Here is a 23,697-nt window from a genome sequence, read left to right as displayed (position 1 = left end):
CCCTAAACATTAATGCCGTAGACGGGTCAAGAAGAAATGCCTTATGCAGTGTATGGGCTCTTTGGGGACTGGGGTTATATTCCAGCTAAAGTAAAGTAAAAGTATCAAAAAACCGGCACGACTGGGCTACTCAAACAATACAACAAGTCATTCTTTGTCAATCCTTCACTCCAAGAATCAGCATATTGAGTCTCGCTGCCATCGCCAGATTGCACGAACTATGCCACCTATACTTGGAGACAGAACATGATGCAGTAGGATGACCCGCCGCAACCGTTGATCAGGATCTATACAGAATGCACTGAAGATTTCATATTACATTAGCCTGTCGTGGATTCGTTCACTCCGAGGATCTATGTATTGAGCAGCACATCGTCGCCAGACTGCGAGAAATCGTACATCTATACCTGGGGACAGGAAACAAGCAAGTGAAACGAGCCGCACGGCCCTGTCGGGACTGTGGTTGAGCGTCAGACCCGGGGGTCCTTGGGCGATGGGGAAAAATTGGTGAGAGATGAGAGGCGGTCGATAGGGGCTCCGGAATTGGAACAGGTGCCATAAAATCCCCACGAGGTGCGCGTTCTCCGTCCACATTCACCATCGGCGCCCTCGTCAGGGTCAGCCGGTTTGTGTTTTCGGGACACCATTTATGGTTTTGGAGCGTTCCGTGGTTGGGCTCGGTCCTATAGATCGGGTACCTACGGTAAAAATCATTGCTACGTCAACGTAAATTACAACATAGAGATATGATGCGTACGGAATATAGATGCGGTGGCGCCTCGGTCCGGAGTACCAGATAGGCTCGCTTTAGGATCGGCGTTCGATGTTGACTCCAGTGGGGAACTTGTACTGGGATCAGAGTTCTGCTTGAGCTCTGTCACTCCAGAAAATTCTCTATATATATCATCGAGATCGCTTCCAATCACTAGTTTCTGTATCAATCTCAACGCTCCCGTGGCAACGAAAGGGCTCGAAGATGACATACGGCTTTCCCTAAGTAATCCTTGACTTTGGAATTCCTGAGCTTCTTTTCAGACGGATGGTACAGCACGCCAACAGGCTAATGTGCAATAATGAATATATCCGCATCAGAAAATGCGAAAGCTGACGATGAACGTACAACGCTGAACACGGTGTATTGTCCGCCTCGATCTCGTATCACATCATCGATGACCTCGTGCCCAATAACCTCCTTCTCCTTCCTAGCCTGCTCTAAGTCACTCATACCCTTAGCGTAACCTAGATATAATTGGGAAAGACCCCGGTTGAATAAAACCTCGGCAGAAAAGAGTTTGAATTTCAGTCCTAGCTGTTCATAATTTCTGGACAGAAAGCGACGAGGTTGTAAACGACTCAACAGGAAGCAGCATGGAAGGCTTACATGAACCGGTTTCCGCGAAGATAGAGATATGCGTCCTGGAATTTCGCGTAAGCGGCATCGTAGCGACCGAGGAGGAAATTCGACACGCCGCATTGAAAATATCTGTGTAGAGGACGTGGTCAGCATGAGCAACAAGAAAGGGGGGATGCCGACATACGCAATGGCAAGGAACTTGTCGAGATTGGTAGCGGCATTGAAGTGCTCAATTGCCGCTTCGTGTTTGCCGATGGTAGCGTATATGAGGCCCATGTTGGTTAGAATCTTGCTCGAGTCCGCAATTTGCTTATTACAGTGGCATCCAGGAATCGAAATACCATGCAGCAGCGTGATGCATGCAACTCACTGAGAACAACTCAAGAGATGTGGAAAAATTTTGCTTGTCGTATGCTTTGAGGGCCGAATCCCAGATATTAAGCTCTGTTTTGAGGCGAAGGGGCATTAAAAACACGTGTACAGTACTGTAACGTGACGCTGAAGAGACTGGGTTAGCGTTCCGGACGCGAGAAAGAGAACGTACTCAGTGGGTAATATCAAGGAGACCGAATGGACAGAATCCAGGGGTATTACGAGGTGGCACATCGCACCCACGGGCACCAAATGTGGGACATCTGGTAGCCATTGCTGTGAGCGCCGCAGCTGCTTTCCTTTCTCCTTAACCGTCCGGCTACTTGGTCGGTGTCACGGATTATGAATTAAAGAAGTTAGATCATGAGCGTCGTCATGCGTAGCGAGAATACTGTCCAATGATGTCGGTTGACATACCTGATAACGTTTCAGAAGTGACCAATAGTAACCCGTGATGCTAGAAATGTCAGCAAGAATCATACCACCATACAATCCGCGAGGGATCGCGAAGTTGTCGATTTATCGCCCACAGGGCTGCAGGCATATCCGCCTTCTTTTTTCTGATACTCTGCACCGGTGCACTCAGAGATTGGTCTGCTGCAGCTAATACGATTCTAGGGAAAGAATGTGACACTGATTCCACCGGACCGAACGCCGGACAGAGCACAACAAACTGTAGACCACCGCCATGGACGCTGAGTTGAGTGCTAAGATCGCTGACATCTCGCGAGGTCAACGTATTGCAGCGATTCATTCATCTAATACCTCCTTAGTATCAGTGGACCTTTCGCAATGACGCAGCCAACTTCACTCACACAATTCGAGATATCGCCAATCAAGAATCAGTATAAAGGGAAAATGGGCTTATGATTCCATTTCTTCAATACTATGCAAGCTAAACAGAGCCGATGTTCTCAACCCCAGCTCAGTGAGTGGTTTATCGGCGACAACAAGTTACACTGCAGAAAAGGTCCAAAAACCGGCGCGACTACACTACTCATACAATGCAACAAGTCAACAACCAAGAACTGCGTAGAACTGAACATTTCATATCAGGTTAGCCACTCGTTGAACTCGTCACTCCAAGAATCGCTGTATTGAGCTTCACATTATCGCCAGCCTCCACAAACGCATTCACCTGTGCTTGCGGACCGAAAACGAGGCAGTGAGACGACCCTCCGAACCTGAACATTCCAATTTGATCTCCCTTGTCCACATGTGTGCCCTCCAGACCGTCATCAATTTGGCATGTTGAAACCTCTCCTAGCCCCACGCCTATGAAGCACATCAAACCTATATCATCACTATCCGCCTGAATGAAGATGATAGCGCGAGTCGCGATGTTGGAAATGAAGTCATCGCTTCGTGAAACGACATCCGGATCGGTATCATTGTCAAGTCGAGCAGCATAGTACGTCCCTTCAACGACGGACGCGGATACGACAGTACCACTGACGGGACTGTGCCAGCGATGATAGTTGAGGGAACTGAGGATGCCTTGGAAAACTGTACCGCCAACGAAGTCATCCACCCGGGAGTCATGGTTGAGCATGTACTCCAAAGAGTACGGAGTACCCTTGATCCAGAATGTGTCCGACTTCTTGACCTGATATGTAAATTTGTCTACGGCACATTCACATGATGCGGTCACGATGTTCAGGTCATCAGGGTTCATGACAGGGCGAACGTCGTCTTGGAAAGCTCGGGTGAAGAAATCGTCAAAGGAACTGAAGCCCCAATATTCCGCATCCGGGTCGCAGACGTAGACGTTCCGGAAGGCACCACCAGCAGCCTCATCCTAAAGCAAGCAGAGCTTCGGTAGTGAACTAGCCGCCTTCCTCTGTGCTGTTGAGCACGCTGGCAGAAGCCGACGTAACGAGGTAGGCCTGCCATGTCAGGAAGATTTGTTTGAAACATTCGTTGACCCCTTTATCGACGAAGGCGGAGAAACCGGCAACCGTGTTACAGAATGGTGCCAGAATACCATAGATCATAACGCCGCTGACGTAGCCACTGGGGCCCGACGAAAAGCTCGGTGCCTCGCCAATATATCTATTGATCAACCACATTATTTCCCGGTAATCAGTGATCTGCACAAACATCGTGAATCGGACTTCTTGTATAATGTGTCTCCTCACCTTCAGGTCGTCACTGCTAGGGACCTGGTCAAACATCTGGTGGAACCACATGTAAACTTCAGGGACTCGTTCGATGTAGTCTTGAAGCCGCTGGACGGGTTCGGCTAAACTTGCATAGATCTGCCTTGCCTTCTCAGGTGTGACAGCTCCCGTCTCTGGGTCTTGACCATACCGCAAACGATTCTTCCTGAGTTCAACCTGCAGCCACTTCCTAAGGTCGGCGGGATCTTTCGGGAGCCAGCCAGCATAATAATGGTAAGGCATGATCACTATTGAACCCAATGAGCGTTGCACGACACAAGGTCGAGAGATCGTAACCCACGGTTAACAAGAGTGGGCAGGATGTAGATTGGAAGACCACCACTGACCCTCTTATACGGTAGGCAGCTACCTTCTCTTTTAACGTCATCATGATCAATTCATGGCTTTAAGAGCTTCTAGTTTCTATGATGCAAGTTAACCACTAAGATATTCAGTTCGTGCGCTATTTTCTTTTCAGTTGGGCAAGTGAGCTCCACCGCAATAACAGATTACGCGGTGGAGTTTTCCCTGGCGGACGTACCATCGAAGCCGGCGTAGTGTTGCAAATCCCCTGTGCAGACCTTACAAAATGGCAGACAAAGCTCCGACATTGCGCCGTACGCCACAAATCAATGCACGGGGATCAAGAAGCCAAACATAAATGTACGAAGATCAAGAAGAAAAGATCTCGTGGTCCTTGAATTCGTGCCCAAGGCGCAAGTTCGACGGAGGCGAAGTTCCAGAATCCTGGGTAAGTATATAACAATAAGGAAATATGAAGTAAAGAACCAGGTTAAGTCAGCCGTGCACGAGACTAGGATGACAGCTTGCTCTTCTTGGTCTTTGATATCGAGGCCTTACTGTTTTTGTTCTCCTGAGCCTGTTCTGCTGTATTATCCCCCCCAGCCGATCCATGGGGTGGTATCTGTAGCTTTGCGTTGTCACCCTGGTCATTGTCGGACGAGAATGGGTCATCTGTTTCTGCTTTCCTCTTCCTGTGACCTGGCTTCCGAGGTGCATTTTCCTCCTTTCGATCTATAGGTTTTGCCGCAATCTTCGCAGACGTCAATTCGGCAAAGTATGCATCCTTTAGCTCCTGGAACTGCTATGTAGGTCGGAAACACACTATTCGCAATTCGGCCGCACCTTAATCTCGGAATCCGGTAACAAAGCCGTGTTCTTCCAGACCTAAAAGGTATTTAAGCTTACGGAATTTCAAGGCTAAGACCACTATGTACCGTTGAAGGTACCCCACTAGGATGCTTGCTATCCAATCCTAAAAACGGCTCACCATCATGACGAAGTGGGGTGGGAGACACGTACCGATTGATGTATACAAATCACTCTTGACTCCACTGAGGTTGATGCCGTGCCGCCGAAGCAAGACTTTCATAACCTAACTTGCGTGAGCGACGGACGATTTACATAACACTGACCGTACCTCGACCACACTGTCTCTGTCATACACGTCGGGAATGTAGACACAAATAACGTGTTGATAACCTGGTGTTTCGTGCTGCGGTAAGGTGGCCACCTTCGCAGTACTGGTAGCCGTAGAGGAGAGCGGGCCTGAAACCAAAGAGTCTAAGAATCGCAAGATAAGCTCCTGAGTAGTCAAGATCGAACTACACCCTACTGGCAACGCTGGCCCAAATTGCATCCACTTTATCTGAAGGAGCAAAAATTAACCTACAGCGTGAGGTGAGAGTGAGCCAGAAAGTTCCCCTAAGTTGAACTTTGTACCATTTTCCACACACGTAACCATGTTTCTGCGAGATATCCTTCAGCTGCACCGTCGCGTCGGCTTGCTCCTAAATTAATAAAAGTGATGAAACTCTTGTTGAAGTTTAAGCACCCTCACCTGCTCCCTGAGTTCCTTTTTACTCTTTGCGCCCGTTTTCTTGCTGGATCGCACCGGAATAGAACTATCATTCTAAGCAAGAAGTCAGAAGGCCAGCTTTCAGAAAGTAAGGCCCGGTGACCTTGATCTCCTCCACTCTTTCTGTCACCTTCTGTACTTGAGGGAATTCGAGTAAAGCAAAGGAGCCCACCGCTAGTCACTCACATAATTCGGAAGCCTCCTTTGCAGCGACATTCCCCTTGGTAGTGCGGTCAGAAAGGGGCGGTCCCTTTCGCACCCATATCCACTTTGCGAGGCGTTAGCTAGCACTATTTGGTGAGAGAGAACCTCACCGGCTTCGTCCCGTCATTCTGGACCATTGAGGGCCTGTACTGCGATGCAATGAGCGGTAAACAACACGACACTGTTTGTGAATCTGCCCACCTTGGATACAAAATCCTGTATGCTCATGGAAGAGGCAGGAGACCATGCATAGGGATATTCTTGAGGAAAGACGTCATTTGACTCCATTGAACAGGTGCTCATGCTGCTCTGACGTGATGTGGTCTAGGAGGCGAAGCGGGCGACTGTGTAGAGGGCGTCGATTCATTACCAGTGTACCACGTGATCCACGCGTCATGAAAGTCACAGTAAACCGAAGACCATATCACCTACCCAACTACAATACATTCAAGTCTCCAAACCAACACTGCGCAACTGAACGGTCGACATCTCCAGGACCAGACCTTGCAAGAAAACCATGCACATTGTGTCATTGTTACAAGAAACATTACAATTGTACAGAACCACCGACCCATCTCCTCTTCCTGGCCCCTTGCAGGGAATGAAGACGCGATACAGGGTGCTAAGACGTCCGAGTCAATCTAGACACGGCCTGACACTCGAACAGCTGCATAAAAAACAGGCAGCCATGAGCAACATGGGGAAACGATTGGCTCGTGTCGCCGCACTAAGAGAAGATGAAAAACCGTGGGTCGGGGTTTTTGAGTATGAAGCGTGGGAGCCAATATAGGGCAGGTCATATTCTACACAACATTGTTTAGTCAGTAGATACTTATTAGTTATACGGGACTTATCAACAAGCACATAGTATGTATCCAAACGCCTTTCTTGCTATAAGAACAAAATCGAGAGAAAATCGAAGTACAAAATCCAATTGCATAAAGATATAGAAACCCATTTTATCAGTGTACACCCTTCGCCAGCACGTCCTGGTGCGAGCGATTCCATCGTTGCGTCATACATCTTCACACCAAACCTCCAGCCGGCCCTCCGTCGCTCTGCCGCCATCCCTATTAGCACTCCTACTCGTCGCCGTCTCGATTGCGAGGCCCCAGTCCTCCTCATCTCTTAAGCTGATCTTCACCCCGTCCTCGTCCACAAACTTCAATTTCAACGCCTCTGGTGCTAATCCCAACTTGGCCGCCACACGCAAGGAAAACATTGGAAGTGTGGTGCTTGCAGAGAGCGTCATACCTCTGACATCGCCTTGATGATGTAGCTGTCCAGAAGAAAGTCAGATCAGTTGGGAGGGACAGAAAAGGCACATCAACGTACTTTGACCCGGATCGTATATACGTCCTCTGGAATATCTGCACTTCCGTAACGCCCGTCGTTAGACCGGGCTCCGAGCCCGCCATTGGAGCCATGCGCAGGTCCGAATCCATTGATGGGATACCCGGGCGTCCCTCTCTGGATTGCGCGCGGACTTCCTTTGGCACTGCCAGTCCCGTCGTATCCACGTGGAGACCGATCATCGACATACGCGCCTACATACTCATCGTAAAATGCTGCAAAGCGAGCTGATACAGGTGTTGATTCTATGGAGAATATCAGCATTCTGCCGCAAAAGAAGAAAACACATGACCGCTCACGTTCTCCTACTCCACCAATTACTACTCTCTCCCTGGCCATCCCAGCGTCATTTCTCCTCATCACTCCCGACGAGGTATTATGCCGTACCAAATGAGCGCCGGCCCCACCCCCGTTAACTGTCGCATTGGTTGTCGGCACTGCCACATGTGACACGGAATGCGAACGACGGCCAGAAAGCTGGTCCCCTGAATTAGGTGGTGTAGGACGACTGGGGGGCCTTGGCGGTTGCTGAAAAGGCTGAGAGGTCGGTAGCGGAGGTTGAGATTGGGGTGAATGTTGCGGTTGCTGTGACTGGGGTTGAGCCTCAGACTCAGGGGTCCTTGTATGATGGGGAGAAATTGGGGAGTGACGGGAAGTAGTCGACGTGGGCTTCAGGATTTGAAGAGGTGCTACTGAACCGCCACGAGGTACGCGCCCACGTCCAAATCCACCCACCCCGCCTTTGTCGTGGTCGCGAGTTTGGGATTTCGGGACATCATTGACAGTTTTGGAACGTTGGAGGGAAGAACTGGGCTCTACAGAGATAGTACCTGCAGTAAAAACCATCGTTACTTCAGCCGAAAACGCTACGTGAGGATAATAAGCATACGAGGTGTAGGTGCAGTGGCGCTCCGATTCAGAACGCCAGGTGGGTCCGCCTTGGAATCGGTGTTCAAGGTTGACTGCGACAGGGAACCCTTACTGGGATCAGAGTTGTTTCGCTTGAGCTTCGTCACTCCAGAAAATTCGGTATATATATCATTGACGTCACTGGCGGCCACTAGTTTCTGTATTGATTTACGGCTTCAATGCTTCTACAGCGACAAAAGGGCTAGAATGCGACATACGGCTTTCCCCAAATAATCCTTCGCTTTGGAATTCTTCAGTTTGCTTTCAGGTGGACGGTACACCACACCAACAGGCTATTAAGCAACAATGAGCATCACTATGTCAGAAACTACAACAAATGAGGATGAGCGTACGATGCTGAATACAGTGTACCGTTCGCCTCGATCCCGGATTGCATCATCGATGACATCGTGCTCGACGGTTACTTTCTCCTGCGCAGCCTGTTTCAAGTCATTCATACCCTCCGCAGTATAACCTAGATATAACTGGGCAAGACCCCGGTTGAATAAAACTTCCGCAGAAAAGAGTTTGAATTTCAGTCCCAGCTGTTCGTAATTTCTGGATGGAAAATGACAATAAATGTAACCGACTTAGCAGGATGGCAGCAGAGAATGCTTACATGGATAGGTTTTCGCGGAGGTAGAGATACGCGTCCTCGAAGTTCGCGTAAGCAGCATCGTAGTGACTGAGGAGGAAATTCGAAACGCCGCACTGGAAATACCTGTGCAGGGGACGTCGTCACCATGAACAAAAGAAAGATGTAGGAAATGTCGACTTGCGCTACTGCAAGGAACTTGTCAAGATTGGTAGCAGCACTGAAGTGCTCCACAGCCACTTCATGTTCGCCGATCGTAGCGTATATGAGACCCATGTTGGTTAGAATCTTGCTCGAGTCCGCAATTTGCTTGTTGCGACAGGTAGCATCAAAACTCGGAAATATTGTCCAGCAAGGTGATGAATGGCAACTCACCGAGAACAGTTCGAGAGACTTAAGAAACTCTTGTTCATCGTATGCTTTGAGGGCAGCAGCCCAGATCTCAAGCTCCGCTTTGAGAGAGAGAGCCATTAAAAACACATATAATGTCAAGTCGAAGAAACTAGATTAGCGTTCCGGACGCAACGAAGAAAAGAAGATACTGGGTAATAACCCAGTCGAAAGAAACGAATGGACAGAGTCCAGTAGATGGTAGCACGTCGCAAGCGGGATAGTACACGCTGCAGAGGAGCTTTAAAAAAGCTAGACAAGTCAGCCTCTTTGTGTCTTAAAAGTTTACCGGCGGTAAGGCCGGGAACACGTGCTAATAATACCAAATTTTATGTATGTCAGTGTGTGTGGGAGCCCCGCCTCCCCGACGATCATGGCGGCAATTTGCATGACGTGATCGGACCAATCACAGTGCCCGCAGGGCCTGTGCAATGCGTAGCGCGCAGTGCTGAACGGCGCCCAATCTGTGCTCTGTTAAAGCAGTTCTGTATAGTAACGTCTCCTTGTTCCCGCTGTGCGAAGAGGCTGCTCTGTGCCGTGTGTCGGAGCAGCCATGTGCCTTACTACAGACAATGGGGCATGAACTGATTAGTTGTTACAGCGACCGAAGCCCTGAGAGCGCTGTGAACGGGTCCCCAGTGCAAGGATCCGGGTCAGTCTGCCGCCTGCCCCACCGTTCCAAAGGGTAGTAGGACTAAAGATCTCCTCTTCAGTACTTCGGACAGTACATACTGTCCAGACTCGGTAAGCCAGCATGCATACACCGGACTCTTGTATTCCACCGTGCTCCGAAGTTCTGATACGCATCGAGATCGGAACCTCGTTCAGTGCCTTGTTCAAGTCTAATTTTTACAAGGTGGAAAGGAATCCAGGGGGATCCGTTTCCAGCTTTGGATCGTGATGCCTGTGTATGGTGTAGCCCACGATTTCGTCTGTAATGCACATGCACACCTCGACGGCGGCCTTCGGCTGCGCAGTCACAATAAAGCGAGCCCTCATTATGGCAACAGATTTTACTGCACACAGGTTGCAATTCAATGCCAATTCCAGACCGTCTATTTGTTATTCTCTTCCATCATAGGACTGCCACTGATTGACTAACCAGATAATTTTTGATCTGATGGGCATCGCAAGTGATTGGATACTTCCGGCCCTTTCGTTGGCGGACAAGTCAGTAGGATACCCGAAGTAAGGCAGTGAGTCCAGAGAGGCACTATTAATGTTTGACTTGCAGTGACACCGAGGCCCCTGGGGTGACAATAATGTGCACTGACGAAAACGATGGTGGACGTGGCGTCTCTTTTGAGGCAACTTCGATTACATGTCTCAATGAAGGCCGGTCAAGTGACAGTACTACCTATTACCACTCACCTCCCAGAGCCCAGACTCAACAATCATAATGAAAATTTGACACGAAACGTGGACACAAATATTTTGTCTGGAGCCACATAAAGGCACCGTAAGATGACAGTAAGCATTCCCTACTGGCGATAGCTAACTACCTTTCCAAACGTAGTCAGCCATTCCCCAGATCCCACTCCTCAAGCATGACAACTGCACGATCTGGCTGTGGTCCACGAACAAATTCACGTCGACGCCAAACTCCCTGATGTACCAGTTAAATACTTCTGGATCCGCTGCTTCAAACATGACTCGCTCCATCGGGAGGTCTTTGAGGATTTCTTGGATGACGTCTGTCTGCCAGGTTTTTACATTCTCCGTGATTCCCTCACTCTCGATCATCAGACGCTCTACACCCGCGTCCAAAAATTTCTTGCCAAGGCTCACAACTTTGAACGGGTCACTTTGTCCCGCGGCCTCGAGTTCGGCAGCGGATGTATCGCCTCCTGCACCGAACTGAATCCCAAGCTCCGGCTTTGCAATCAACCCGTTGCTGTGCACTTTCTCGATAAGTCGTAGCCAATCGTCTGGCGGAAACGAGAGGAAGCCGGAGGATAACTCAACGACGTCGAAACTAGTCAATCCCTCTGTCGGAATTCGAATGTGTCAAAAGCAAGGTGGTTGGTACATACCCTAAATCCTTACATTTTTTGAGGTACTTGTCCACGACGTTGAGCACGTCGGCATGAGTCAATACATGTTCGATAAAACCTCCCTGCGCACCACGTTGGTGAATAATGGCTCGTATTTACTTCCGTTCCAAAAGGCACTCACAGTAGAAACATAGACGTCATGCTTGTGGGCAAGCTCGATCATTTCTACTAGCGCACGCTCAGGAAGTAGGGAAAATGAGCCCCCTGCAAACTTGAGACCGTCGACATGATAGGACATTGTCTCAAGAACGTCTTGCAAATGCCTCTTCCCGTATGCCGAGTAGTACGGCCCCCGAATTTCCGTAACGCCGAGTTTGCGTGGCTTAGCCGGGAGTGGGTTCGAACGGAGGAACCCGAACCCGTGCCTTTTGTCCTGAAGGAGAGTCTGGGGGGAAGCTTCTGAGGGCATCTTTGCTGTAGCTAGTCCGCGCATAGGCGAGGAAGCGGTGGACAAGCCACCGAGACGTGGTAAACGTGTAGGCAAACTGGCGATGAAACGAACAGAAGACATGGTGGCATGTAGTCAGGGGAAGGACAGGAGCTGCTTCATGGTTAAGAAGGCGGCATCTCCACAATACCTTGCATGACGTCGTGAATCCAAAGAAGGACCGATATTTGCGCCTTCAAATACTGTTTTGGTAGCTGGTTGTTGACGGCGAAAGCATTACGCAAGCTTTGAACAAGTTGCCGCGCAAGCCACTGCTCGCCACTTGCACAGTTACATCAGGAGCCTCGCCGGTGGTCTAAGGAAGCGAAGCGTACTGACCTGCCAGCATTTGTCGAACGAAGATGATATACATAAGTGTTCCAGTGCACATGCTTACGCATAAGGAAACCACAAAGAAATCATTCCACATGTCAAAAAAAGAACGTTGCCGTCAAGTCGTGACAATCCTGAAAACCAATCTAATACCCAACGCAGGGCAAGCAGTCCGGACGGGACAAGTCCTATGGCTATGTAGGCAGATCTAACGACTTCGATCTGTTATTGTCACCACCGTTGTTGTGGCGGCCGCCCTCCTTGCCCGAAGATCAGAATGATTTCGAAGTCTTGGGACTTAGTTCACTGACTTATCGTTGCATTTATGTGGCTCAAATCGAATCAGCTGCAAAGCTATTGTTTGATCTTTTGCAATGGCTTTCACATAACATTATTTTTATTATAGAACGTGGTTCATTTATGAACAAAACCAGCCTTTTTGTTCTTGTAGGTTCTTTTTAAGACTAGACCAACGTGACACCGTCATCGTCCTAGCATGTTGCTGTTACACTCCTGCTGCATTATGTATGTGGTCAATTGCTTGCGCCCGACAGATTTCAGTGTGTTCCTCTCTGTGAGCAACCCTGGAAAGTTTGGCTTGCGTAACGGATTTGGAAAAGTGGGCCGTTCTTAGGTCGGATCAAATCCATACTTACTAGGTGAGAACTCAGAAGCGAGAGGGGTGGCAATATACGTATGTGCATAGGGTCAGAAAGTAGGTTTTCTGCTCGGATTGACTACAGCCCGAATCGGACGAGGGATAAGAAGGTTCCGGTGTTCTCGCATCGCCTGACGCTGCCCAGGCATTGAATGCTATTAAACGACCGCTTGCCGCAATCGATGCATCTCGGAGGGCTCCAGGAACCAATATGACCCTGGGTACTTTGCACCACCGTGGAATTGTAAGAGCCAGAGAATGGACGGCACGGCGCATAACGCATTGATTGACCAAAACTAAATAGTACACGATCGACGTAAATCGACAAGGCCACTCTGTCCACAAGATAGACTCGGTTTGTGTGCGGAGCTTGGTGGAATATGGAGTGGAGCTTGAGTGCCCGGATCACAACGCCCCGGTTCCTTACAGGATATCCGAGGGCCACCGATCACGGGAAAAGCTCTTTGTTCTTTGCGTGGATGCCTGGAAGCGTCTATGGGCGGTCCGCCGAGTGTGAAGCGTACAAGCCACATGCATACGGGTGGAAGTAAGCCGACTGCAGCTTTCGTGGTTGCCGTATCTGGTGGGTGTTGAAACCAACGGCGTCGGATTGCAGAATGTAATAACGAAGTGACGACGCCTTAGTCTGTCATTCTCTGTCACTCTGCATTCCAAGGAGTCCTATGGCGAATTGACGCCTAATCAATGTGCCTGTCATTAGCAGAGACTGTCTTTAATGAAATGGTCCCAGAACATCAGATATCCCCGTGCAGAAAAGGCAAACTCACAGATTATACCATTATCAAGGACAGCTGGCTCCAGGCTACTTAGTGGTGTGATAGTTATTTATTCGTGCTCTGTCGTACCTTCTTGGCTAGTGGCGTTTCCAAAAACTTCCGTGGCTGGGGAAGGTTTAGATCTGAAAGACCCCGTAGTCAATTTTTTTTCCCGTTGAACCCTGAAATAAACTGACGCCGAGGACGCACATTCATATCAGCCTCTTATATACACCCCCCCCCTCCCCTGGCGCCCTCGCAAAACCGGCCGTCTCTTTTCATACTGCACCTTCGTCCACTCTTGTGATCGTCTTGTGTTCTCAATGGCCGGTGGATCGCCAACGGCGTTCCTGCTGTGGTCCATCTTGGCATGCTTGGTGAGCAATATGTTTTGTACTACGTATCCCAAAATCAAGAAGCAATCTCATATTTCCTGCGTCAACTCTCGATACAACCGATACCATCCGACGGTTCAGTTCTACTGCTTTCTTATCTTTCACCTGTGGAACTACGATAGGTTCAAGTGTATGAGATGGAGTCAGGCGAACAGACGTCCGGGGGCTTTCAAGCGGGTGATGACAGTGTGTTTAGTGCCCGTTTTATTGGGGGTCTGCTGAGGCGTTATACCTTGCGCAGTACACGTACATAACATCGCTCACGTTGCTCGTCATCTTCGGTGCCGCGTTCACATTGCTCAAATTTAAAGAAGGTGACCCTTCAGTCGTTCGGTACAATATTTACCTCAGCGTTCTGACGTGGCTTGTAGGTGACATTATCCTGTTTAACGGCGAAGGTAAGTCGTTATCTCACCATTGATTTTCTTCCAACGTACAAGGTTTTCTAGTGACTTCGACACCCCTCGAACTCTATTCCCCCGCTCACAAGAAATGGGTGTTACCGTTGCTCTTTGTATTCACTATAGCATGGGCATGTGAACAGTGAGTATGCTTTTAATCTTCGTATGTCCCTTCTCTAAACTAATTCTATTAGCATCACCCATCTGGAAGGCAAGTTAATACGATATTTATCTGCTCCCTGCACAAACTCAAATCTTCCCGAAGAGCTGACCTTCTGGCTGTTCCTCCAAAACCAGGGACCCAGGTCACGGGTGTGGTTCGACAGCTGGGAGTTTAAGCTTTGGCTTTGGGGTAATAACATACTTGTCGCTCATTGCGAAGAGGTACTTAAAAGTGGTGATCCTCAGGTTCTATGGTCGCCATCCTTGGAATGCCAGTGACTGCCCTTGTTGCAAGGAAGCAGCTTGACACCGTAAGTGGTATTTCGTCCTAGTTTCTGTCAACCTCGTGCTCACAACTATATCAGTGCCTAGCGTGGATACTCTTGGTAGGGTCGTCCGCCTCAACATGCGAGACCCTTGGTTTTCTTTTTGTCCTTTTCCGATTTCCGGCTTTCATTCGCAAGGTAAAGGACGACGGCGCAGCACCCAATATCATCGTCCGACTCGTATATTCCTACCAGTTGAATGTAAGCACCGTTCTTATTTCTTTCTTCAACGTGCTCACAAGGTACAGTGTGGCCGTATTGCATTTCGATTTGTTTTCTCTATTCCACTGTTAGTACTAGGAATTGATGGAGTTCAAGGGTCCCACCCTATAAACATGAGTCCGTGCGTGCATATTTTTCTCGTCTTGCATAGATAATTTAAGTGTTGATCTCGACTTTAGATTTTGGTCAGGTATGATGATTTTGGTCCAGGAGACTGCGTTTTGCTCAAACGGAACTTGCAGATTTTCTCTTGATGTTAGGAGGCATTGGCTCTTTTGTGTCGTCGGGAATAACTTTGCTTGTGAGTCATGATTCTACCGTTGTGCGCAATCGTACGATGAGATGGGCTTTCAGGTCTTTTTCCCTCGTTCTTTGATATCAGAACTTGGTTATACCATCACTCCTAACTATCCTACAACACCTGTGGCTGTAAAGGCATCCACTGTACCTCCCGCGGAGTTCCAACAGGATACCCATCCAGAACCTCTAGTGGCCGAGAAACGTACCCCGGGACCTCCGCGCTCCTCGACTGATTCCGAACACGAACCGTCCCCGGACTATGACGCGGAGGGACCGGCGGATGCTAGCCGTCCTCACTCAGACGATGGCCACGTACGCGTGCGAGTTTGGGACTCTCATGGTGTTCCTACGCCTTGCACGGACGAGTCACCGTCTCCAGCGCGCTATGTTTTCGATCATCGTTCAAATCGCCTAGTGAGACCGCATTCTGACGGTCATTCGCTTGGTTTGGATCCTTATGTGCGTCTCCTTTATTTTGCATCGGCTACCTTCTCACTGCCCCTTAAAAGATCCGACGTTTCAGGTCGCCGATTGGTGAGCAGGATCAAAGACTTCTATCCACTACTAACATTTTCCACCTAGACATCGACGACATCGACGACACCGACGATCCCTATAATTCTGCTTGATAGTGCTTTCTAGATCTTGCTGTTCTGTTTTCTGCGTTCGACATCACATCTCCTTAAATTTTGCAAGGTTCCGGGTGCCTCATGTACACCATGTCAACTGCTCCTTTGCTCACACTCATTACCATCAAACCACCATATCATACTTCATCTGCTGTGCATTCGCACTCATATATCGACCCTTCTGTTTTCTGTAAAGCTCTGCCAATCTGTATAATAATTTTGCTTTGGACGCCTAAAATAAATTTTGTATGCGCGCGCCTGGCCGCAATTTTACTAGTATCTCGACGAACCAGCGGTTTTTAGGACGTTGGTCTTGGCACGCAGCAACCCAATCCCCCAATCACTGCTTTCCATCACGGGCTTCGACACACGTTCTAGTGGGTCCACCAGCCGCTCTTTTTCCCTGGCTAGCATCCGTTTTGCCCAAGAGTCTTGAGCTGGGTTTTCTGTGGTTGACGGTGACTGCCATATCTCTTCAATAGAGTCCCGCAATTCCCTTTCGAAAAATTCCATATCCTGTTGAACAACACAAGCCTCCGATCGATGAAGTTCTGAGAAGTGGAGAAGGTGCGGCAGCAACTTCTGTACCTCAACTAAGATCATGCTGTCATATCGGCAAGGATGGTATGAACAGGCGTAGCATCTCACCTTGCGTAACACCACAACGGGCAACCAATTTGGTGACCGACTTTAGTATATACTCTTCCTCATCCACGGTGCCCTTCCGCCCTGACCCAACCTTACGTTCCATCTTTCGTTTCGTTTTCGAGCTGCGTCTGCAAAGCGCATGAACCACCAGCGTCAACGCGGAATTATAATACGTTGCTTTCCGCTTACTTGGAAACTTTCGATGTTGCGGTGGGGGCTGCAGTGTATCTCGTAAAGGCAGTCGGCGCCATTGAGATATCCGTCATTACATCGATGTTCTGCATGTTAACTTGTTCTGTTCCGTAGAAAGTATCTACACAGGGCGAACAATTATGAGCAAGGTTTAAGAACGAGGCACTGCGCAAGGAGAGTTTACCAGGCTCTTGGACCTTTCTAGTGCGGAGCTCCCTGAGACGAGCGAGTTGTTTGTGTAGCTGTTCTCGCATCTCGTTCAACTCTTCCGTGAGCTGGGCTTTTATGTCCAGTGCCCCAGGCAGGATTACTTCCTGAAGCAGTTCTAGCGGGCCGTGCAAGGAAACCTATTGGGCTGTGAACGGGGAGTTGATGCACAACTACAACAAGCTCTTACAATCCTTCGAGCTTCTGAAATTTCGTTACCTTGCACAAGCGCTGTGACTGCTTGACGGTTATCGCCTGCGTAGTCAATGAAAACTCTTGCGGCCTCAGAATACCGCTTCTTCAACAACAACTCTCCTATAGTAAGTGCTCGAGCAACCATTTCAGCTCGAGGAAGAACAAAAATAACCAACCAGCGATGCGGAATGCAATTTCTATTACCTCATCTTCCGGGACCACTTCCCTTGTGGACAACTGAAAGAGCTCTTGCCATTCCAAGGCCCTCTCATGCGCTACCATTGCTTTTCGAAGATCAGAGGCCTCGACGAACACTGCCGACAGAGATAAGGAGGTACTGGCGGGTAGTATGATCCACCTACCCAGAGCTGCCTGCCTGTAGTCCCGCCTTTCGAAGAGCCAGCTACCATATACGCCAAGTACCACCTTCAGAACTCACTAAATGGAGTTCACGTGAGGAGTCCAAGAACTGCTTACACGATATTGTTCCATGCCCTTCCAAATCTCAAGGCCGGCTTCATACAGCTGGTGGCGTTCGATGTAATCGAGCGCTTCCTGGAAGTAAGTGGGACCTAAATGCTGTGAGTTGCTGTATGGTGTCCAGCTATGTCATGCTGACCAGCAAGGTGAAGGTTCCGCAGTGCTTTTTCATATCTTCGTAGATAGTCATCGATCCTGAAACGTTGATAGTGCGGAGGAAGTGCCCTCAATTCTCGAAGGAAGGGAAGATATTCCCTTGGGTCCTGCATTATACATATTCGGTACGTCTGTTCTTTCAAAAAGAAAATACACACTTTCTGAGCGTGCTGGGCAACCAGAAGCACAAGGGAGAAGTCATACATCCCCAGCGCAGTTTCAAACAACTTGTCGGCGTCCACAAGGAAAATTATATATTTTACTGCATCCTCCACCCGTTCCGGCTGCAAATCTTTAAGATAGAGGCGTCTAGTTGTTTCAGTAGAGGAACGGTAGTAACAGTACGTGCCTCGCAGCTGCAGTAGTAATGTTAACCCGCTTTCGTAGTCAGGCGGGGTCTTAACCACATATGCCGTTAGAATCGAGTTGACATATTTGCGGAGGTCTTTCGTCTGTAACTCGAATCGAACGGCATCGCACACATCGGATATGGTTTTCGCTGAAAGTTCACTTTGCCTATCAGTAACGTGAGCGATTGTCAGATTGAGAGGGCACTCGAGATACACACCCAATACTTGACAAGAATAAGTTGATGTAATCTACTTCTTCGATTTGTTCGATGAACCGGGATATGCCAGCCATGAATGCTTCTTCATTGTGTTCAACAATGACGCTCAGGTTTATTCGATGCTTGCGGCAAGCCAGGAACCCTTTTTGCCAACGACCCCTATCAAACCCATTTAGTATATCGACAGACAAGAAGTGACGGACTCTCCAACGCGTCGAGGTCATCCTTCACAGCTTCCATCACCAAAGGACGAGGGCTGATAGTTTCTAAATTACCCCTCGGCATTTGTAGTACAAGGCTCATCGTGCCCGGCACGACAGTTACAATTCTTGAACCGCGCTCGACACGGCGTTTCTCCCAAGTGTCCGCAGCAACCTGATTGGATGTTAAGGGGCCATCCTCTTCCAGTGACCGATTGATGAGATGATCAACCAACATCGCTACGGGAGCGAAGTGAACCTCATGAGTGTTTGTAGTGAACACAACGAAACCAGAAGCCACTGTAAATGAATTCGCACTATCAGTGAGTTCTGCCGGTTTCGAGCCCTCCGTCGTGCAGTAGAGTTTTCCAGAGCTTGACAAACCAACAAAAAGGCGCCGCGCTTGGACGAGAAAACTCACCCCCGAAAAGCAAAATTCGGGGAAATTGCAAAGTGATGATTTTGCTTCTTCGGTGGAATCCACTGGAAAACATGTTTTAAAAAAAACATGCAAGTCTACGTTGGAACTGACCTCTAAAGATCTCTCCCTCACGAGACTGCCAGAACGAACTCAACGATTCTAAGTCTGGCATCAGGCGGCCATCCTTGCCGGAAAGCTTGGCTGTCCAACAGGTCTCGCCTATTCGGGCTTGCTCTTCCGTAGGGGAAAGTCGAACTTCGTGAACATTCACTAGGTCGGGACTCTGCTCCGTGGAACCGAGTATCGCCACTTGTAGGATCCTTTCCTTGGCATCGGCGGCCAAGACCGAGACTTGCACTTGCCTCCACAATACGTCTTCGTGACCTAAGTCTTTTGTCCACAATAAAATAGGATTCATCACTTTCCCTGTTCCCGGCCCAATGCGGGTATGTAGAGACCATACAATAACACGGCCATCCCCCCACACAGCACCAAGGATATCATTGATGGACGAAAGTGAAACGTGAGAAGGAGTGCTTCGCAAAAACGAAGGGCTAGTATCGCCAGCGGTATGTTGGATGCGGACAGGTAGTTGATGAGATGACATTGGTGGAGGCACATTTTGTGTTCGGAAGGGCGTGAGTAGTATATGATCTACATGTAGAAGTTCATGAAAGAGCTCGATAAATGGCAATTCGCAATTACCTCCGTCAACGACACCCACGCAACCTGTATCGCTTGCACCAGCACAAGTCTCCCATACAAATCTTCGGACAATCAGTCGTGCTAAATCATGGTGAGCGTACGAGAATGTCCGGGAACCTTGACAACCTACAGGACGTTGTCAAGACGAGCTCCGATGAATGCTCGGGGTGCCATGTAACAGTTGTGAAACGACTAGCACTTTGCGGATATATCTCTTGTTTTAAGTACCTGTTAAGTTCGTCATCTAATGCCAGAACGACGACAACCTTTTACAATACTTTCCAATGATAATTGCTGCTCGTCCACAATTGCACGGTATCACCTTCAGTGTGCTCTATCCACACCGCGAGAATAGCTGAGTCTGGAGACCATAGTAGATCCTTTACTCTGTAAAAGGATGTGTTGTTAGTCAACGGACGCCGTAAACTAAATTCGCCATGACGAAGGCCGTTCCGCTCAAAGAAAACAACATAGTGATTTCCGTTCATATGAGTGTCCTGAGGTCCTGAACGGACGTCAAATTGCGTGGAAGCTATTAAACTTCCGTTTGGTTTCCAAGCAACGTTGGCTTCTAGACCGGGTACTGGTTCCGACGTGGATTGGAGACGACCTTCATGTGAGTATACTCTCACGACACGCGGTGACAGGTGCCTGGAAGAACGCGTGGAAACGGCAAAGTAAGCACCATCACCACGCCATGTGATGCGCGGCAAGTTGTCGTCATCGACGCTTTCCTGTTGATCATTTGTTTTCTCTGGAGTTTTGAGGTGTGCACGCCCAGCCGAGCCATGGAATTGGGTGGCTTTGGAACCCCACCCAACGTTGATAGGCGCATCTATTTGAGAATGTGATATGGATTGGTATAATAAATAAATAACACTTGGACGAACCTTCACCAAACTCGCTAGTTTCCCAAGGCACCTCTGAGAGCACATCGAACATTGAATTCATTAATATCACATTCCCGTCTACATATTCCATGCTGTCAGCCTTACTATACAGAAAAGCTTATACACATACCAGTTGCGAGAACTACGAACGAATCATCCGGACTCCAGCTTACGGCGAGAATTCCGGTCTCCACGGCGCCTATGACGTCAGCATCGCTCTGCGATGAGTTCCGTCGTTAAAGAGATAGGCATTTGTAAAAGAGGGAGTACCTACATTGAAGTCACCGGAATCACCGAGCTCCCAGACTACGATGTCTCCTGAGCGTGTCACTAGCACTAGTCTCCTTGATTCAGCAAGCACTCTGAGACTAACAATGCGAGGATCTGGAGTAGCGTATGATCCACAAAAGCAAAACGATGACTCCTCTGGAGGAAGGAGACGTCTCCCAGCCGTCTTCCAAATGAGAATTTCACCCCCGCACGTGGTGGCAGCAAACGTAACACCCCGATCAACGTCGAACGCAGTTGCTGCAAAGGTTGCGCTTGTCCCGTCGGGTGTTACTCGTTCCACGTCTTCCGTCCTCAAGGTGACTATTTGGACTGAGTCCTGCGAAATATTCCGCATGATGAAGCTGCGTGGATCTGAATAAACCTTGTCTGATTCTCAGTATGATCATCATATCATCACAACGAATCTAACCCTAACCCTAACCTATGAGTTACCCGCCATGGTCATTCTCGTAGTACGACTCTCACTGCCATGGCACCTTCGAGAGCAAAGCAAGCAAGCAAAGACACGTCCGATTTGGGAGGGAAGTCCAAAAAGAAGCGACGCACAGAGCCAGAGGATGCTCTCCCTGGCGTACAGAAGATTAAGTCGTCACTCAGACAGGCCAAAAGACTTCTTAGCAAGGAAAGCTTGGCGGCAAACGTTCGAGTTGAAACAGAACGAAGGGTGAGGGCCCTTGAGGCAGACCTCGTCAACGCTCAGAATGCACGCAAATTGCGTGCCATGGCATCTAGGTATCACAAAGTCAAGTTTTTCGGTGCGTGTGTCACATTCTGTTATACTTCATGCTTATGCCCTGCGAAGAGCGTCAGAAAGTCACCCGGAAAATAAAGCAGGTGAAAAGAAATCTGGCAACTACTGAGGGGGAGGAAAAAGCGCGGCTAGAACTGGACACTGTCTGATCTCAGGGTGGACCTGAACTATATCCTGGTATTACCTATTTGGCCTTCGGCGCACTGTCTCTAATCCTGATGCTCCGCCTAGCACTACCCACCGATAAAGAAATATATATCGTTATTCCCCCCTGAGGTCCGCAAGCCAAACGCTTCACTAACAACGGTCACCTTTGAGGATGACGATGAGCGGTCCAGAATACGAAAACTGATTCGTTCGCAAATGGAACGGGGCGAACTCAGCCTGGAACCCGAAAACGAACAGGACAATTCGGTGACGAGCACACGGTCTCGCTTGCGACACGAACGGGATGATGTAAATGTAGCATCCCATGGTGAGGGTTCCTCACAGAAGGTTCCAAAGCGGAGCGAAGACTGTCTCCGGAGATGAATTCTTCGGCGATGACGACAACGACGGGGAGCAAGGTTCAGACTAGTCTACATTTATTGCCAATCAAGTATGAAAGCTATCTCCTATCAAACAAGCCATATGACAGCAGTACGTATACCATCTCTAAGAAACCAGGAATAACAAACAAGTGGATCTGCCATTTGGGTGTGTACAGCGTCATTGGTGTAATCTTTCCAGTAACGTCTTTAGTATTGGGTTTCCTCCAAGCCTGGCCGTTTCTTCCTGAATGTGTTTCTCCAAAGATCGCATCACACATAAAGTGTAGTCGAAGGAGTGGGTAGTATCCTTGAGATATGCAATTGCTTGGTGCTTCAAAGTCGATGTCTTTGGTCTCTGCTTGAGAATATCTGCAATCCGTTGAATGCTCGCAACTAAAGTACTGATCAATGGTGGTACCCAATATCAAAGTATTTTCAGGGATTTTCCCGAATACTGTGGATAACAGGGAATGAGAACTTTCCCTCCGATATGTCGTCCGCAAGGCCTTTGGTGTTCGTGTACTTGAAAAAGTATCACATTAATCACAGCTCGAAGCAAAAGTATACCCTGACTCTAACCTCTTGGCTCTGCAAGTTCATGTAGTCATCCCGGATCTGACCGTAGATGCCGAACAGATCGACTAAAGGAACATAATTTCTGCTTTCCGTTACTGAAGTGAGTGATTTTATGGATACCTTGACGCACTTACACATCAACATTTGTAGTTGCAAACGCCATCATGATCTTGACTGAAAGGCGCAGAACGCTACTTGCCTCTGTTTGGCCACGGCAATTCAGCACGACCACTCAGGACATAGCCCGTTTACTTACTGCCACCGAGCCATTTGGATGTATTCCTGCTCAGTCGGGCACCTGAAGGTGTCTCGCCAGATAATATCTAGCCCCTGACCACGGTGTAAGTGTAAAAGTTCCTCTGAATGCAAATGGTTAAGTTCAGTGATGTCGGGTTCTGCTACTACGATGTACCCCTGAAAATTTGATCCAAAGTTTCGGGGAACAGGAGACGATCTTTGGCTTCCGTACTCTCCGTTGGAGCCTCTCGAATGGACGCCAGTTGTTGGTAAGCGAGCCAGCATGCGTAATTCGCCGAGTTGATGGTCTGGGGAATACCATACACTTTGTGAGCGGCTGGTTTCCCTCTTCGCAAATCAGAATCGTCTTCGATGTCATCTAGCCTGGGTAGAGATGGTAGTTGTCAGCTCCTTACAGTAGCTCCCTGGACGAACAAGACCCTGACATGAGGGATGCATTATGCACCGTGTCGATAACCCTGGTAATCATATCCAACTTGGGTTTCGGAACGTTGAGCCATAGATTGAATGCAGCGATCAGCGTGCCACGAATGTCCTTTCCAGGGTTCGACGCAACATAAGTGAATGGGCCAAGTAAGTCCTATTGATATCAGAAAATCAGAAGGCCAAGCAGCAGTCACGGTGGAACAACCTTCTCGCTGTCCGGGGTGCATTCAACAGGCTGATTTAAGGTTGTCAGGATGTTTTCAAACGTTGAAATAGGCATGTCACATCAGGTATATCTTCACGTG

General features: G+C 48.8%; 9 protein-coding genes across 9 annotated transcripts; 2 read left to right on the top strand and 7 right to left on the bottom strand.

The window, feature by feature from the left end:
* Window positions 1-70: 70 nt before the first annotated feature.
* Window positions 71-2,105, bottom strand: F5J12DRAFT_830652 (uncharacterized protein). The gene is made up of 10 exons (XM_051745716.1): window positions 1,899-2,105; window positions 1,725-1,852; window positions 1,539-1,663; window positions 1,382-1,483; window positions 1,121-1,322; window positions 986-1,060; window positions 758-932; window positions 643-698; window positions 408-535; window positions 71-383 (listed from the first exon to the last, which is right to left on the bottom strand). The coding sequence occupies exons 2-10, from the start codon at window positions 1,818-1,820 to the stop codon at window positions 341-343; spliced, it is 1,002 nt and encodes a 333-aa protein (XP_051600366.1). The 5' UTR covers window positions 1,821-1,852; window positions 1,899-2,105; the 3' UTR covers window positions 71-340.
* Window positions 2,106-2,783: 678 nt separating this feature from the next.
* On the bottom strand, window positions 2,784-4,128 carry F5J12DRAFT_892644 (phosphatidylserine decarboxylase-domain-containing protein; the record flags this gene model as incomplete). The annotated part of the gene is made up of 3 exons (XM_051747592.1): window positions 2,784-3,524; window positions 3,583-3,816; window positions 3,865-4,128. 3 exons carry the CDS (start codon window positions 4,126-4,128, stop codon window positions 2,784-2,786), a joined length of 1,239 nt encoding a protein of 412 aa, XP_051600365.1.
* Window positions 4,129-4,699: 571 nt separating this feature from the next.
* F5J12DRAFT_921107 (translation initiation factor eIF 4e-like domain-containing protein) lies at window positions 4,700-6,690 on the bottom strand (the record flags this gene model as incomplete). Its single annotated transcript, XM_051749282.1, has 12 exons — window positions 6,170-6,690; window positions 6,079-6,117; window positions 5,951-6,032; window positions 5,868-5,902; window positions 5,747-5,818; window positions 5,629-5,696; window positions 5,522-5,574; window positions 5,327-5,469; window positions 5,209-5,281; window positions 5,124-5,161; window positions 5,032-5,073; window positions 4,700-4,981 (listed from the first exon to the last, which is right to left on the bottom strand). Exons 1-12 carry the CDS (start codon window positions 6,269-6,271, stop codon window positions 4,700-4,702), a joined length of 1,029 nt encoding a protein of 342 aa, XP_051600364.1. The 5' UTR covers window positions 6,272-6,690.
* A 102-nt stretch (window positions 6,691-6,792) lies between these two features.
* F5J12DRAFT_830603 (uncharacterized protein) lies at window positions 6,793-9,549 on the bottom strand. The gene is made up of 9 exons (XM_051745715.1): window positions 9,201-9,549; window positions 9,010-9,134; window positions 8,850-8,951; window positions 8,584-8,788; window positions 8,449-8,523; window positions 8,211-8,388; window positions 7,621-8,151; window positions 7,304-7,566; window positions 6,793-7,247 (listed from the first exon to the last, which is right to left on the bottom strand). The coding sequence occupies exons 1-9, from the start codon at window positions 9,294-9,296 to the stop codon at window positions 6,984-6,986; spliced, it is 1,839 nt and encodes a 612-aa protein (XP_051600363.1). The 5' UTR covers window positions 9,297-9,549; the 3' UTR covers window positions 6,793-6,983.
* A 1,028-nt stretch (window positions 9,550-10,577) lies between these two features.
* On the bottom strand, window positions 10,578-12,091 carry F5J12DRAFT_830596 (putative sulfonate biosynthesis enzyme). The gene is made up of 4 exons (XM_051745713.1): window positions 11,391-12,091; window positions 11,249-11,331; window positions 10,736-11,190; window positions 10,578-10,674 (listed from the first exon to the last, which is right to left on the bottom strand). The coding sequence occupies exons 1-4, from the start codon at window positions 11,778-11,780 to the stop codon at window positions 10,610-10,612; spliced, it is 993 nt and encodes a 330-aa protein (XP_051600362.1). The 5' UTR covers window positions 11,781-12,091; the 3' UTR covers window positions 10,578-10,609.
* A 1,607-nt stretch (window positions 12,092-13,698) lies between these two features.
* Window positions 13,699-16,105, top strand: F5J12DRAFT_830584 (uncharacterized protein). The gene is made up of 14 exons (XM_051745712.1): window positions 13,699-14,044; window positions 14,100-14,172; window positions 14,230-14,256; window positions 14,308-14,401; window positions 14,454-14,470; window positions 14,525-14,611; window positions 14,668-14,732; window positions 14,787-14,948; window positions 14,996-15,090; window positions 15,149-15,159; window positions 15,212-15,270; window positions 15,324-15,728; window positions 15,779-15,803; window positions 15,852-16,105. The coding sequence occupies exons 1-14, from the start codon at window positions 13,787-13,789 to the stop codon at window positions 15,896-15,898; spliced, it is 1,425 nt and encodes a 474-aa protein (XP_051600361.1). The 5' UTR covers window positions 13,699-13,786; the 3' UTR covers window positions 15,899-16,105.
* Window positions 16,106-21,239, bottom strand: F5J12DRAFT_830575 (pol II transcription elongation factor). Its single transcript, XM_051745711.1, has 20 exons — window positions 20,835-21,239; window positions 20,691-20,778; window positions 20,561-20,638; window positions 19,944-20,505; window positions 19,801-19,898; window positions 19,671-19,751; window positions 19,077-19,619; window positions 18,556-19,027; window positions 18,345-18,503; window positions 18,126-18,292; window positions 17,935-18,068; window positions 17,760-17,883; window positions 17,618-17,712; window positions 17,503-17,566; window positions 17,317-17,454; window positions 17,136-17,260; window positions 16,923-17,085; window positions 16,736-16,859; window positions 16,547-16,674; window positions 16,106-16,491 (listed from the first exon to the last, which is right to left on the bottom strand). The coding sequence occupies exons 1-20, from the start codon at window positions 21,183-21,185 to the stop codon at window positions 16,172-16,174; spliced, it is 4,014 nt and encodes a 1,337-aa protein (XP_051600360.1). The 5' UTR covers window positions 21,186-21,239; the 3' UTR covers window positions 16,106-16,171.
* An 81-nt stretch (window positions 21,240-21,320) lies between these two features.
* Window positions 21,321-22,179, top strand: F5J12DRAFT_905595 (uncharacterized protein; the record flags this gene model as incomplete). The annotated part of the gene is made up of 4 exons (XM_051748681.1): window positions 21,321-21,606; window positions 21,654-21,745; window positions 21,834-22,077; window positions 22,112-22,179. The coding sequence occupies 4 exons, from the start codon at window positions 21,321-21,323 to the stop codon at window positions 22,177-22,179; spliced, it is 690 nt and encodes a 229-aa protein (XP_051600359.1).
* Window positions 22,120-23,548, bottom strand: F5J12DRAFT_830562 (isoprenoid synthase domain-containing protein). Its single transcript, XM_051745710.1, has 5 exons — window positions 22,965-23,548; window positions 22,843-22,902; window positions 22,712-22,790; window positions 22,588-22,654; window positions 22,120-22,501 (listed from the first exon to the last, which is right to left on the bottom strand). Exons 1-5 carry the CDS (start codon window positions 23,228-23,230, stop codon window positions 22,311-22,313), a joined length of 663 nt encoding a protein of 220 aa, XP_051600358.1. The 5' UTR covers window positions 23,231-23,548; the 3' UTR covers window positions 22,120-22,310.
* Window positions 23,549-23,697: the final 149 nt, after the last annotated feature.

Source organism: Pisolithus orientalis, assembly GCF_024613125.1.
Source record: "Pisolithus orientalis strain OTSU chromosome Unknown F5J12scaffold_13, whole genome shotgun sequence".
Lineage (NCBI taxonomy): Eukaryota > Fungi > Basidiomycota > Agaricomycetes > Boletales > Pisolithaceae > Pisolithus > Pisolithus orientalis.
This window is presented reverse-complemented; position numbering and strand designations above follow the sequence as displayed.